The 12,681-nt window shown below is 37.1% G+C and overlaps 1 protein-coding gene across 17 annotated transcripts in view; it reads right to left on the reverse strand.

The window, feature by feature from the left end:
• LOC105469945 (centrosomal protein 70) overlaps nt 1–12,681 on the reverse strand; it is a 100,776-nt gene that overhangs the window by 4,026 nt on the left and 84,069 nt on the right. For 15 of the 17 annotated variants that reach the window (XM_071090993.1, XM_071090989.1, XM_071090986.1 and 12 more), the window contains 5 exons: nt 10,511–10,616; nt 7,363–7,533; nt 2,717–2,863; nt 2,378–2,546; nt 1,779–1,893 (listed from right to left, as the gene is read on the reverse strand). In XM_071090993.1, coding sequence (XP_070947094.1) covers nt 1,779–1,893; nt 2,378–2,546; nt 2,717–2,863; nt 7,363–7,533; nt 10,511–10,616 — 708 coding nt within the window. Of the gene's footprint in view, nt 1–1,552; nt 1,894–2,377; nt 2,547–2,716; nt 2,864–7,362; nt 7,534–10,510; nt 10,617–12,681 lie in introns of those variants that run through there. The other 2 variants (XR_011619738.1, XM_071090997.1) reach the window with 2 other exon arrangements.

Genomic DNA, 12,681 nt, shown 5'->3' on the forward strand with positions numbered 1-12,681 from the left:
GGAGTCTCACTGTGTCGCCCAGGCTGGAGTGCGGTGGTGCGATCTCGGCTCACTGCAAGCTCCACCTCCTGGGTTCACGCCATTCTCCTGCCTCAGCCTCCCAAGTAGCTGGGACTATAGGTGCCCGCTACCACGCCCGGCTAATTTTTGTATTTTTAGTAGAGACAGGGTTTCACCGTGTTTAGCCAGGATGGTTTCGATTCCTGACCTGTGATCTGCCCACCTTGGCCTCCCAAAGTGCTGGGATTACAGGCATGAGCCACTGCACCCGGCCAATATATAACATTCTTAACATGGCAAACTTTCCATTAAGCTCAAGGCTTCTTAGAGAGACCATGCTTTTACAGCATTTTCTAAAAATAATTGGCTTTTATACCCAGTATCCTATTAAACATTAAGGAAAAATATCAGGCTGGGCGTGGTGGCTCATGCCTGCAATCCCAACACTTTGGAGGCCAAAGCAGGAGGATCACTTGAGGTCAGGAGTTCAAGACCAGCCTGGCCAAATGGTGAAACCCCATGTCTACTAAAATACAAAAATTAGCTGGGCGTGGTGGCGCATGCCTGTAACCCCAGCCACTTGGGAGGCTGAGGCATGAGAATTGCTTGAACCTGGGAGGCAGAGGTTGCAGTGAGCTGAGACTGAGCCACTGCACTCCAGCCTGGGCAACAGAGTGAGACTCTGTCTCAAAAAAAAAAAAAAAAAAAAAAATTCAGTAGTCAGTAACACTGTGGGATGGAGGAAATAGGCCAGTAATAAGATATATGTTCCTTTTAAAAGCACCAACTGTCAGATTATGTAAGGGTTCTTCTAGGAAAACTTGCAAAATGTGGTTTATGTGGTATACATTGTGTTTCCCTTCACATATGCTGTAATATAAAACTGGGGGTCAGGTGTGGGGAAAGTTGCTTTAACTATAGCTACAATGTTTTGATAATCTTCTAAAAATACCAGGTTTATGTTAGAGATGCCTAGTCTTTTAAAAAAATCCTTAGCATTTATCTTCTAATCAAATAAATATGCTATTAATGATTATTCAGTGGTCTATGGTAGTGTCCTAAAAATAGGACTTATTGATACGATCAGAACTTATATGATGTTGCTAACAAAGTTTGAATTTCTCCATATATAATATTCCCTGAGAACAGGCTTATGCTGAAGAGTTCCTGACCTTCTTTATAGGCTTTACAATCTATTTTTATCTTGAAAATACTTGGCATTTCCTCCATCCCTAAGGGTTTGAGATTATCTTAGATTGTCAAGTTACTTAAAAGATGCTATTCCAAGGCTGGGCACAGTAGCTCACACCTGTAATCCCAGCACTTTGGGAGGCCAAGGCAGGTGGATCACTTGAGCCCAGGAGTTTGAGACTGGTCTGGGCAACATGGTGCAACCTTGTCTCTCTCTCTCTACACACACACACACACACACACACACACACACACACACACACACACAAGCACACACACACACAAATTAGCTGGGCGTGGTGGTGTGTGCCTATAGTCACATACACACAGAAAAGATGCTATTCCAAACAGGGAAGGTAAATAAGTTTTAAAAGTCTTTAATTTCACCCCTCCATGAATTCTGGATAATATTTATTTTTATTTTTATTGTTTAGAGACAGGGTCTCACTGCATTGCTCAGACTGGACTTAAACTCCTGGGCTCAAGTGATCCTCCCACATCAGCCTCCCAAGTCGCTGGGACTACAGGCGTGTGCCACCACGCCCGGCCATTCTGGATGATACTTTGTAAACTTTTAAAACAAATACCTCTGGAGGTCTTCAGGTCCTAATACCTGCATAATCTGCTCATTCACATATTCATTAATCAGCCTACAGAGTTTTCCAACAGTGCTTACCAGCACACACAATGAAGATGAACTATCTGCAAAAGAGAAATAAAAGGATATTTTAACAGAGAATTTTCAAAATTACATACATCAAACATTTTATGCTTCAGTTATCCTCAATTTTTTTCACTTAAAAATTTTTTTATCGGCCAGGTGCGGTGGCTCACGCCTGTAATCCCAGCACTTTGCGAGGCTGAGGCGGGTGGATCACCTGAGGTCGGGAGTTCAAGACCAGCCTGACCAACATGGAGAAACCCCGTCTCTACTAAAAATACAAAATTAGCCAGGCATGGTGGCGCGTGCCTGTAATCCTAGCTACTCAGGAGGCTGAGGCAGGAGAATCGCTTGAACACGGGAGGCAGAGGTTGCAGTGAGCCGAGATTGTGCCATTGCACTCCAGCCTGGGCAAAGAGTGAAACACCATATCAAAAAAAAAAAAAAAAAAAAAAATTATCTACTTTTTGTTAATTTACTAAAAATTCTTAAATGGGGGCCAAAAATGACAAACTAGGTCATCACCTAATTCTAAGAGTTCTTGGAGATTTCTCACAGCATTGTTCATTTCTCCAAGCCTAGTATAAACTTCATTCATTCGGGGATAGACTCCATTTAAAGAAGGCACATCAAATAACTTTTGGAAGTGAGAGACAATAGCTTGCAAAGTTTGAAAGTTTGGCATATTGCTGTCCTGTCCAAAAGAGAGGTAAAAAATAAAGAGTTCATATCTTAAAATAATCCCAAATAAAAACTTTTAAAAGACAAACAGAACTCTAGTAGAACAAATATTAATATCCACATCAAATTATCAATTTTTGAGATAAGAGAACATTAGAATGTGACCATTTATGTAAGTATTACCTTTTCCTTATTTTCAACTTCTTCCAACATAGTATCTACTATAAACAACAAATCTTCAACTTTGATACCTTCATTTTCATCCTGCTTCTTCAAATTATGCCAAGGTACCAGTTCTGCAGATAGTGTTTTCAAGGACTTATACAAATCCTTTATAACAAAAGAAACTATATGGTATTATTGATTTAAATAATTTCAATAGTAACATAATAGAACATAACAAAATTATAAGTTTTATATATGTTTTATAAAATTAATAAAAAATTACACAGGTTAAATTATATATATATAACCATCAGTATTGTTTAATAAAAACACTATTACCGATTTAGAACAAGTCAGTTAAAATTAGGTTTCTCCAGGTAAACACAGGCTTTACAGAAAACATTATACACTGATTATTCTGAATCTGGGTGCTCTAAGTAATTTTATGTTATTTATTATTGTTCCATATTATTTCATTATTTTGAATTATTGATACACAAAGAATAAACTTGCCTTTGTATTTTGGTTTTGAGTATGTTATATAACAGCTTTATTGAGATGTAATTCATATACCATAAAATTTACCCTCATTAAGTATATAATTCAGTAGTTTTAATATTTTCACACATGTACAAACATCAGCACTATCTAATTTCAGAACATATCCATTACTCCAAAAAGAAATCTCAGACCCAGTCACAGTCCCTCCTTCCCCATTTTCCCTTCCCTGCAGTTCCTAGGGTTGATCTCTAAACTACATTATATTTCTAAGGATTTGCCTATTCTGGGCATTTTGCATAAATGGAATTATACAATAAGTAGTCTTTGATGAATGGCTTCTCTCACTTAGCATAATGTTTTTGAGATTTATCCATGTTATAACATGTATCTCCAGGCAAGTTTTCAATGTGAAAGGTTCCCCAAATTTATTCTACATTATAATACTCAGTTTTCTTGGCCTAGTTGTGGTGCCCTAATTGATTTTAAACTGTGCACAATGGGCAAGGCTACTGAAAGTTTAGAGCTCTAAACTGATCAACTGACAAATATTTACTGAACATCTACTACAGGTTGAGAATCCCTAATCTAAAAATCTGAAATGCTCTAAAATCTGAAACTTTGAGCAACAACATGACACTCAAAAGAAATGCTCATTCGAGCGTTTTGAATTTCGGATTTTTGGATCAGGGATGCTCAAATGGCATATATTCTGCAAATACTCCAAAATCTGAAAAAATTCTTAAAACACTTCTAGGCCCAAGCATTGTGGATAAGGGATACTCAATCCATATGTGTATGGCACAGTGCTTGGTCCTTCAGAACAATGCTGTTCAAAAGAAATGTAATGTGAGCCACAGGAATTTTAAGTTGTCTAGGGCCATAGTATGGAAAGTGAAAAGAAACATGTGATATTAACTGTAATAGTATATTTTATTTAACCCAATATATCCAAAATATTATCATTTCAATATAAAAGCAATATTTTAATTTTTTCCATACAAAGTCTTTTAAATCCAGTGTATATTTTACACTTATAACGCATCTCAATCAGGACTAGCCACCTTTCAAGTGATCAATAACCACATGCAGCTAGAGGCTACCATACTAGATAGCATAGCTCTAGAGAACAGAAAGAAGTACAAGAAGTTCCTTCTTTTCCTAACTTATTTTAGTACTTCACTTGGCATTCTCCACTTAAGGCTCAGACTTCACATATTGGTATCTTTAACCTTTCAATTGGTAGGAAGGCAGTTACTATTATAGTAATTCATAGCAATAAATTTCATGTTAAATGAATGTTTTACCATCAGTGCCACTAGAATTTGAAAAAAAAAAAAAAAGTCAGCAAATAACAGCATAATGATATCTTTATTAACCAATGCTCCAGCAACAAGGCACATTTATAAAGTAATCTATGGTAAAAAGCACACCCAATCTAATACATTTTTGCTTCAGAATAAAAGAGTATTACAAAGCTAAGAAGAAAAGATGTTCTGGTCTCCTAAGCAGTGACAGGATGGTTGTAGCACAGTCTATCAAGTAAGCTCTGAAAAATATAAGAGTCTCCTAGGTTCTTTACATTGCCCAGTTGTGGAGATGTAGAAGTACTACCATGGGCCAGCCTACCGTGTATGTCTGGCCTCTGAAGCACTAGAGAATATGAAAGCGAAAGTATTCAAGAGTGTACTGGGTTGGGGAAAGCTACAACATCTGTAGTTCACCTTTCTTGGAAAGGCAGGAGGGAAAAGACACAAGGATGGAGGCGGCTGGCTCCATGTCTTTCCCAGCCTTCTTTTCTTCCAATTTTTAAAACTAGTAAAATACACATAAAATTTACCATCTTAACCATCTTAACCATTTTTAAATGTAAGTTCAGTGTTATTAAATATGTTCATAATGTTGTGCAACCAACACCACCATCCATCTCCATAACTCTTTTCATCTTGTAACACTGAAACTTTATACCCATTAAACAATAACTTCCCATTTCCCTCCTCCCTCTAGCAATCACCACTCTACTTTGTCTCTATGATTTTCACTAAGTATCTCATATAAGTGGAATTATATAAGTGGAATCTTCTTGTGACTTATTTCACTTAGCATAATGTCCTCCTAATGTTCACCCATGTTGCATGGGTCAGAATTTCTTTTCTTTTAATGGCTGAATAATATTGCAATATATGTATATACCACATTTTGCTTATCCACTCATTCCTCAAACCTATCCTACTCTTTAAAGCCAAATTAAACTGAGCGAAAAAACTAATAAGGGAAGATGGTTGTCCCAAACTTAGAGGTTGTTACATATCAAATAACCTTTAATATGAGGCCTCAGAGAATCTCATGCAGTTTCTTAATTCGGACCCTGAAACTGTAGTATTAATATCTGAAGCACTGCTCAAAACCCATGAGTTACTCCAACGGCAGAAGTAACTAATTCTTAATAATTTCCTCTTGGGTGTCCTCAGAATATTCTAATTATAAAGTGAATTCCTTGCCTCCTCCTACTCAGAAAACTATACAATAGCAAGAACTCACCACCACGGCAAAGGCTTTCTTGGGGGCTATAATCAGAGTGTTCTCTTTCTCCTCCAGACTCTAGAGCACAAGTTATCTGCATCATTCACTCAGAACTTCATCACAGGTAATCTATTTTTATGTCACTCATTTCTTTTAATGATATCATAAATGATTACATTTTGTTTCATATTTTTAAGTATATTTTATCTCTCTAATTAGTGTGAATCTTGTGTTCATCCCATAATGGCTTAGCATGATAAATGTTTCATATTTTTAAGTATATTTTGTCTCTCTAATTAGTGTGAATCTTGTGTTCATCCCATAATGGCTTAGCATGATAAATGATCAATAACTATCCATTAATGTGATTCTTCCCTTTGTCTTCTTCCTCTTCTAGTCTTTTCTTCTAGGAAGGTTAGGGCTTTTTCTAGTCCTTCCCTTCTGAGAAGGAGAAAGGTGGAGTCAGCACTGTTCCCTCCTACTGGGAGAACCCTCTGACAGGCAATGATTGAGGAAATACCATGATTTACATGATTACTAATTATTTTACACTCTTCTGAGATACAGACTGGAGGAACTCCGGCCTATAAAGTAAGTATATTAATCCAGCACTGTCACTCAATCAAAATGTTTGTGTATTATGTAGCTCTGTCTGAGCCCTATATAAAAAGGCAAGTAGAAATTTTAAAAAAATTAACATCACCACCCCCAATTTTGTTGTCTTGGGATATATTATTCTGCTTCATTCCTTTAACAAATATTAATTGAGCACTCGTTCATCAGGAGGATCTTGGGGACATATCAGAACAAATAAAAACACTGTCTTCAGGGAGCTTATACATTCTTAACAGATATCTTCTGCATCACTTGTACTTCATGTAATAAGACTTCTGTTGCAAACACTATTATTGAATCACATTTTCATTAACAGGCGTATGCTATGTATTATATTAGTTACTAAGAAATCTAAAGTTTAAAGGGCAAAGAAGTTAAATACTACTGATTTCAACTATTTACCTTTCAGCAAACTAGTTAAAACTGAAAAAACCTGAAACCATGCAATACGCAATAACTCTATAAAGTAAATAAAATGTAGTCTTCCATGAATAGATAGGATAGGGAAGGGTAGGGTTGGCTGCTAGCTTACTATCTGTTCTAGAGAATAAGCAGAAACGGAGACAAGCTCAGTTCTGAGAGACAGAAAATAAAGTGTGAAGAGAGAGAAAATATCCCCAATTATAACGAAATGAAGGATAAGACATTATATCTGAAGAGGAATAAGGGCCAGGAAAATCGTAGCATGGACATACCAAAAGGAGGCAGATGAAGGTAGAACAGGGAAAAGCCTAGAAGTACAAAGTGGATCCACTATAGATTTTCAATAAGGAAATTAACCCAAAAATTTCTTGTTTGGTAGAGCCTTAGAGGAAGTAAAGCTTACAGTAATGACAACATCAAAACAGTACGTACAATAGATATGTAAGTAGGAAGATTTCAGTTTTAGATAAGTTTTTTTAGCTTTACAGTTAACAAACAAAAAAATTAAACCCTATTTAATTTTTAGCCCTAAATTAAGTCCTATAAATAAAGCACATAGAGTCCAATAGATGTTCAAAGCATATAAAGAATAGTCAACCCCTTACCTTTAAGGATATCAGTTGATCTGCCCACATTTCTATTATAGGAACAAGATGCTCAAATCCACAATCTTGAATAAGATCTTTATTAAAATTTTGGGCTCCCCCTTTGCTCTGTTTATAAATTATTACTGGAGCTCTTGGATTGTGGATAATTGAATTGATGCTACACAGCACCTTTAAAAAAACATAGTGTATTTAGTCAAAATATTTATCCTATGCCTACAAAGTTATATATTTTAAAGGAGTGCTTTATGTCTATATATATTATATACATGCATTTCATTAAATATACAAAGAATTATCACAAGGAATTGGTTCATGCAATTATGAAGACTGACAAGTCTCAAGATTTGCAGTGAGTAAGTGAAGACCCAGAAAAGCTAATGGATATTTGCAGTCCAAACACAGGCAGACTGAGACCCCTGCAAGTGCTAATGTTTCAGTTTGAGTCTGAAGGCAGGAAAAAAATAGCGTCCCATCTTGAAAGCAGTCAGCGGGGAGGAGTTCCCTCTTATTCAGCCTTTTGTTCTACTCAGGCCTTCAAATGATTGGATGAGGCCTACCCCATTAGGAAAGGCAGTTTGCTTCACTAAGTCTACTGATTCAGATGTCAATCTCATCCAGAAGCATCTTCCCAGACACACATCCAGAATAATGTTTAACCAAATATTGGGCATCCTATGCCACAGTAAAGTTGAAACAAAATTAGCTAATACAAACACCCATATAATCACTACCTAGGTTCAACAATTGTTAGTATTGTGCCATATTTGCTATCTATATTTTTAGGTGAACCATTTGAAGAAACTCTGCACCCTGAAATAATAAAGCGTGCATCTTTTAAAAGCAGGCATATTCTCCTACAAACCCACAAGACCGTTATCAGACTATTTAAGGAAAGTAACAGTAATCCCCAGGCTGAGTATGGTGGCTCATGCCTGTAATCCCAGGTTGAGGCAGGAAGATCACTTGAGCCCAGGAATTCAGGGCTGCAGTGAGCTATGATAATGCATTCCAGCCTGGGCAACAGAGCAAGACCCTGTCTCCAAAAATAATATCATTGATGCCTGGATTGAATTTTAAATATCTTAATATATTAAGATAGTATACTATTTGACTATAACCCTCTCCCCATAAGTGATGAGTTCTACCTTAGATATCATCCAAGGATAAAAAGGGAGACCCCAAAAAGCATGTTTAAAGAGAGAAGAATAAAGCCATTTCCTATTACCACCATCAAGTTCAGCCTATTTAATAAAAAGTTTCACAATATAAAGATAGCATTTTGCTCCTGAATCTTCGTCCCTGGTCATACTTCAAGATATAACTAATAGGCCTCCTGGTAATATGACTTAATATGTTTATTATATTACTTCAGATGTTTATTTAGAAGCTTTTTAAGTCCAAATTAGTGTAATTCAATATTTCACTTCAGATTGATGTATGTATATATGTTTTATTTATTTATTTGACAGAGTCTCACTCTGTGGCCTAAGATGGAGTGCAGTGGTGCAAACAGAGCTCACTGCAGCGTTGAATTCCTGGGCTCAAGTGATCCTCCCATGTCAGCCTCTCAAGTGCTAGGACTACAGGTGCACGCCACCATGCCCAACTAATTAATTTTTTTTTCTAGAGATGTGGTCTCACTATATTGCCCAGGCTGATCTCAGACTCCTGGCCTCTAGCAATCCTCCTGCCTTGGTCACCCAAAGTGTTAAGATTACAGGCGTGAGCCACAATACCCGGCCTGAATTCCCCCTTTAAAGGACAAAGTCTCTCAAATTGAGTCTCAGAAACAAAATGAAATCCAGTTACATACTGGTACAAGAAAGTCTAAAACAAAACAGTTTTCAGAAAGGTGCTTGGTTCCCATTTACAATAGCAATAAAAGTTATAAAATACCTAGGAACTAGCAAGGTATTTCCTAACAAGAAATATGCAAGAGCTAAATTTAAAAATACACAACACTTTATTGAAGACTATAAAAGATGACCCTGATGAAAGTACATATTTCTCTGAATGTGATGATTCAAAAAGGTTAAGGTGTCATTTCTCCAAATATTAATCCATAAAGTCAATTCAGTTTTAGTTCATCTCAATGGGATTTAGTTTTTAATTTGAAAACTGTTCATCCAGAAGAATAAATGTGCTAAAAATATAGCCAATAAAATTTTTTTTTAAATGACAGGATACTTGCCTCAAGGGCTATTAAAACTTATAACTATAGAAATTAATATATGGAAACAGTTGAGAAATGCAACAGACTAGAGAATCTAAAAACAAATCTGTGCATATAAAGGAATATGATCTATGATAAAATGTTATTTCAATAAAGTAGAGAAAAAAGTAGCGTATTAGAGACTGCAAACACAGACACCCAGAGAATCCAGGTACAAGTATAAATGAGTGAAGTAAGGATGAATAGCAACTGGCTAACTACAGAACACATGCTCATATCTGACAAGGGAAAGGCCTAATTCTGCTGTGATAATAACCATGCAGGAATTTGTTGCCAGATCTTCTGACTTTTTAAGAGAAATTAGAAATAGTAGCCTAGAAAAAATAAAATATCTTAATTTTTAAAAAAATGAATAATCTAAAATTTAAAAATCTTATGTGTACCCAATAAAATATGAGTGAAAGTCCAGTTCAGTCACTAAACTACCAGGTTTAACTGCTCAGCTATTCAATAAATGATCTGTAAAACTAGGAAGGTGAGATTCCCTATATCACACCATATAGAAAATTAATTTCAGATGAACTAAGGTCTCTACACAAAAACAAAGCCATACAAGGACCCTAAGAAAATAGATTTACTTATATAATAATAATAGCAACAAAAGAAACAAGAAGAGGGAAAATGGCTTACAGGGGGAAGGAAGGAAAAGGATTATAAAATCTTTAAAAAATCTTAAAGCTCTTTACTAACCTGCTTTGAACTAGGCCCAGAGTCTCCTTTAAGTAGTAAGATGAAGTCTACAATGTTTTTAGTCAAACAGTTAGTTATATCACAGAAAGACAAAACAGAATAAGTACACATAAATATGAGGTGCAAGTATTCCTTACCAACTGATAATTTATTACACTGCAACTGATAACCAAGATTCATGACGAACATCAGTCTTTTTGTCATGAAAAATCAATTCAATACCTGAAAGTATCTCTGGTCAATTAGGGCCTGTTGCTGATTATATTTGCTGGGCTCATCTTTTTTCTCTGTGTCCTCAGCCTTCTTAGGACTAATAAGCTCCTGTAATCTAAAAGGGAGAAAAAAATCAAGATAATGCAAAATTATTTCCTAGACACTGGACCAAGATGATAAACTAAGTAAATGATCCAGTCACCCTCCCAACAGCCTTATATCAGTTCAGTTATATGTATGTGTGCACACATATATGTATGTATATTTATAAACATATATATGCCTATATAGAGTTAAAAAAAATTTTTTTTTGCGACGGAGTCTCTCTCTGTCACCCAGGCTGGAGTGCAGTGGTGCGATCTTGGCTCACTGCAATCTCCGCCTCCCGGGTTTACACCATTCTTCTGCCTCAGCCTCCCGAGTAGCTGGGACTACAGAAGCCCGCCACCATGCCCGGCTAATTTTTTGTGTTTTTAGTAGAGACGGGGTTTCCCCATGTTAACCAGGATGGTCTCGATCTCCCGACCTCGTGATCTGCCCATCTCCGCCTCCCAAAGTGTTGGGATTACAGGCGTGAGCCACTGAGCCCGACCAGAGTTTAAAAAATTTTAAATCATATTGTCACTGGAAAACAAGAAGGCCCTCTCAATAAATAGCAAATCTGAAGGAATCTCTGAAGACAGAAGAGATCAGATGGAAGAAGAAAGTTCTAACCAGCCCCCAACACCCACAAAAGACAGCACAAGAGAGAAATACAACAAAGGATGGAAGCGACTTCCATCCAAGGTGCTCCAAGCTTACAGACTATAGATAAAGGGAGCAGGAAGCGTGGGAAGGGCCACTGGTTTGGGTACTGTAGCAGGAACAGCTCGACGTTTGGTCCCTCTCTCTTTGTATTCTACTAACAGCAAAGAACAGACAACGGCGATGCCTGGGCCAGTCAAGAGGGCATGGAGATCCAAGAGACCATTATTCCAGGTGGTTGCTAGAATGCTGGGGGAAAGGAGAGTCTCTTTACCCAGAAATACAACTATGTATAAGTGTATCCACCTAGTAGCAAACACTTGTCCTTCTCCAAATATCTAGAAGACAGCTTGTAATAATCTTTCTCCTCCCTCCTCATGCCTTTGAAAACAGTACCGTAGTACATGCTGATCTGTAGTTTCACTTTCCATGGTTTTAGTTACACAAGGTAAACCAGGGTCCAAAAATACTAAATGGGAAATTCCAGAAATAAGTTTTAAAATTTATTATTATTTTTTAATGTGCACTACTCTGAGTAGTGTGATGAAATCTCATACTGTCCCACTCCATCCTACCTAGGATGTGATTCATCCCTTTGTCCAACTTATCCATGCTGTAACTGTATACACTACCTACCAATTAGTCACTTAGTAGCCATCTTGGTTGTCAGATCAACTGTTGGGTATCACAGTGCTTATGTTCAAGTAACAACCCTTATTTAACTTAATAATGGCCCCAAAATGCAACAGCAGCAATGCTGGCAATTTGGATATGCCAAAGAGAAATCATAAAGTGCATCCTTTAAGTGAAAAGGTGAAAGTTCTCCACTTAAGAAAAAAATTGTATGCTGAGTTTGCTAAGATATACAGTATGAATGAATCTTCTACCTGTGAAATTGTGAAGAAGGAATAAGAAATCTGGGCTAGTTTTGCTGTTGGACCTCAAACTGCAAAAGTTACAGCCACAGTGTGTGATACATGCTTAGTTAAGATGGAAAAAGTGGCTGGGCACGGTGGCTCACGCCTATAATCGCAGCACTTTGGGAGGCCGAGGCGGGAGGATCACGAGGTCAGGAGTTGGAGACCAGCCTGGCCAACATGGTAAAACACCGTTTCTATTAAAAAAAAAAAAAAAAAAAAAAAAAAAAAAAACAAGCATAGTGGTGTGTGCCTGTAATCCCAGCTACTCAGGAGGCTGAGGCAGGAGAATTGTTTGAACCCGGGAGGAGGCAGAGGTTGCAGTGAGCTGAGATCATGCCATTGCACTCTAGCCTGGGCAACAGGGTGAGACTCCATCTCAAGGAAAAAAAAAAAAAAGATGGAAAAAGCATTAAATTTGTGGGTAGAATACATAGACATAAATATGTTCCAATTGATGGCGATTGGGTTTGGTTCTTAGGTCTCAGGTATCTACTGGGGGTCCTGGAACGTATCCCC

Source organism: Macaca nemestrina, chromosome 2 (genome assembly GCF_043159975.1).
Source record: "Macaca nemestrina isolate mMacNem1 chromosome 2, mMacNem.hap1, whole genome shotgun sequence".
Taxonomy (NCBI): domain Eukaryota; kingdom Metazoa; phylum Chordata; class Mammalia; order Primates; family Cercopithecidae; genus Macaca; species Macaca nemestrina.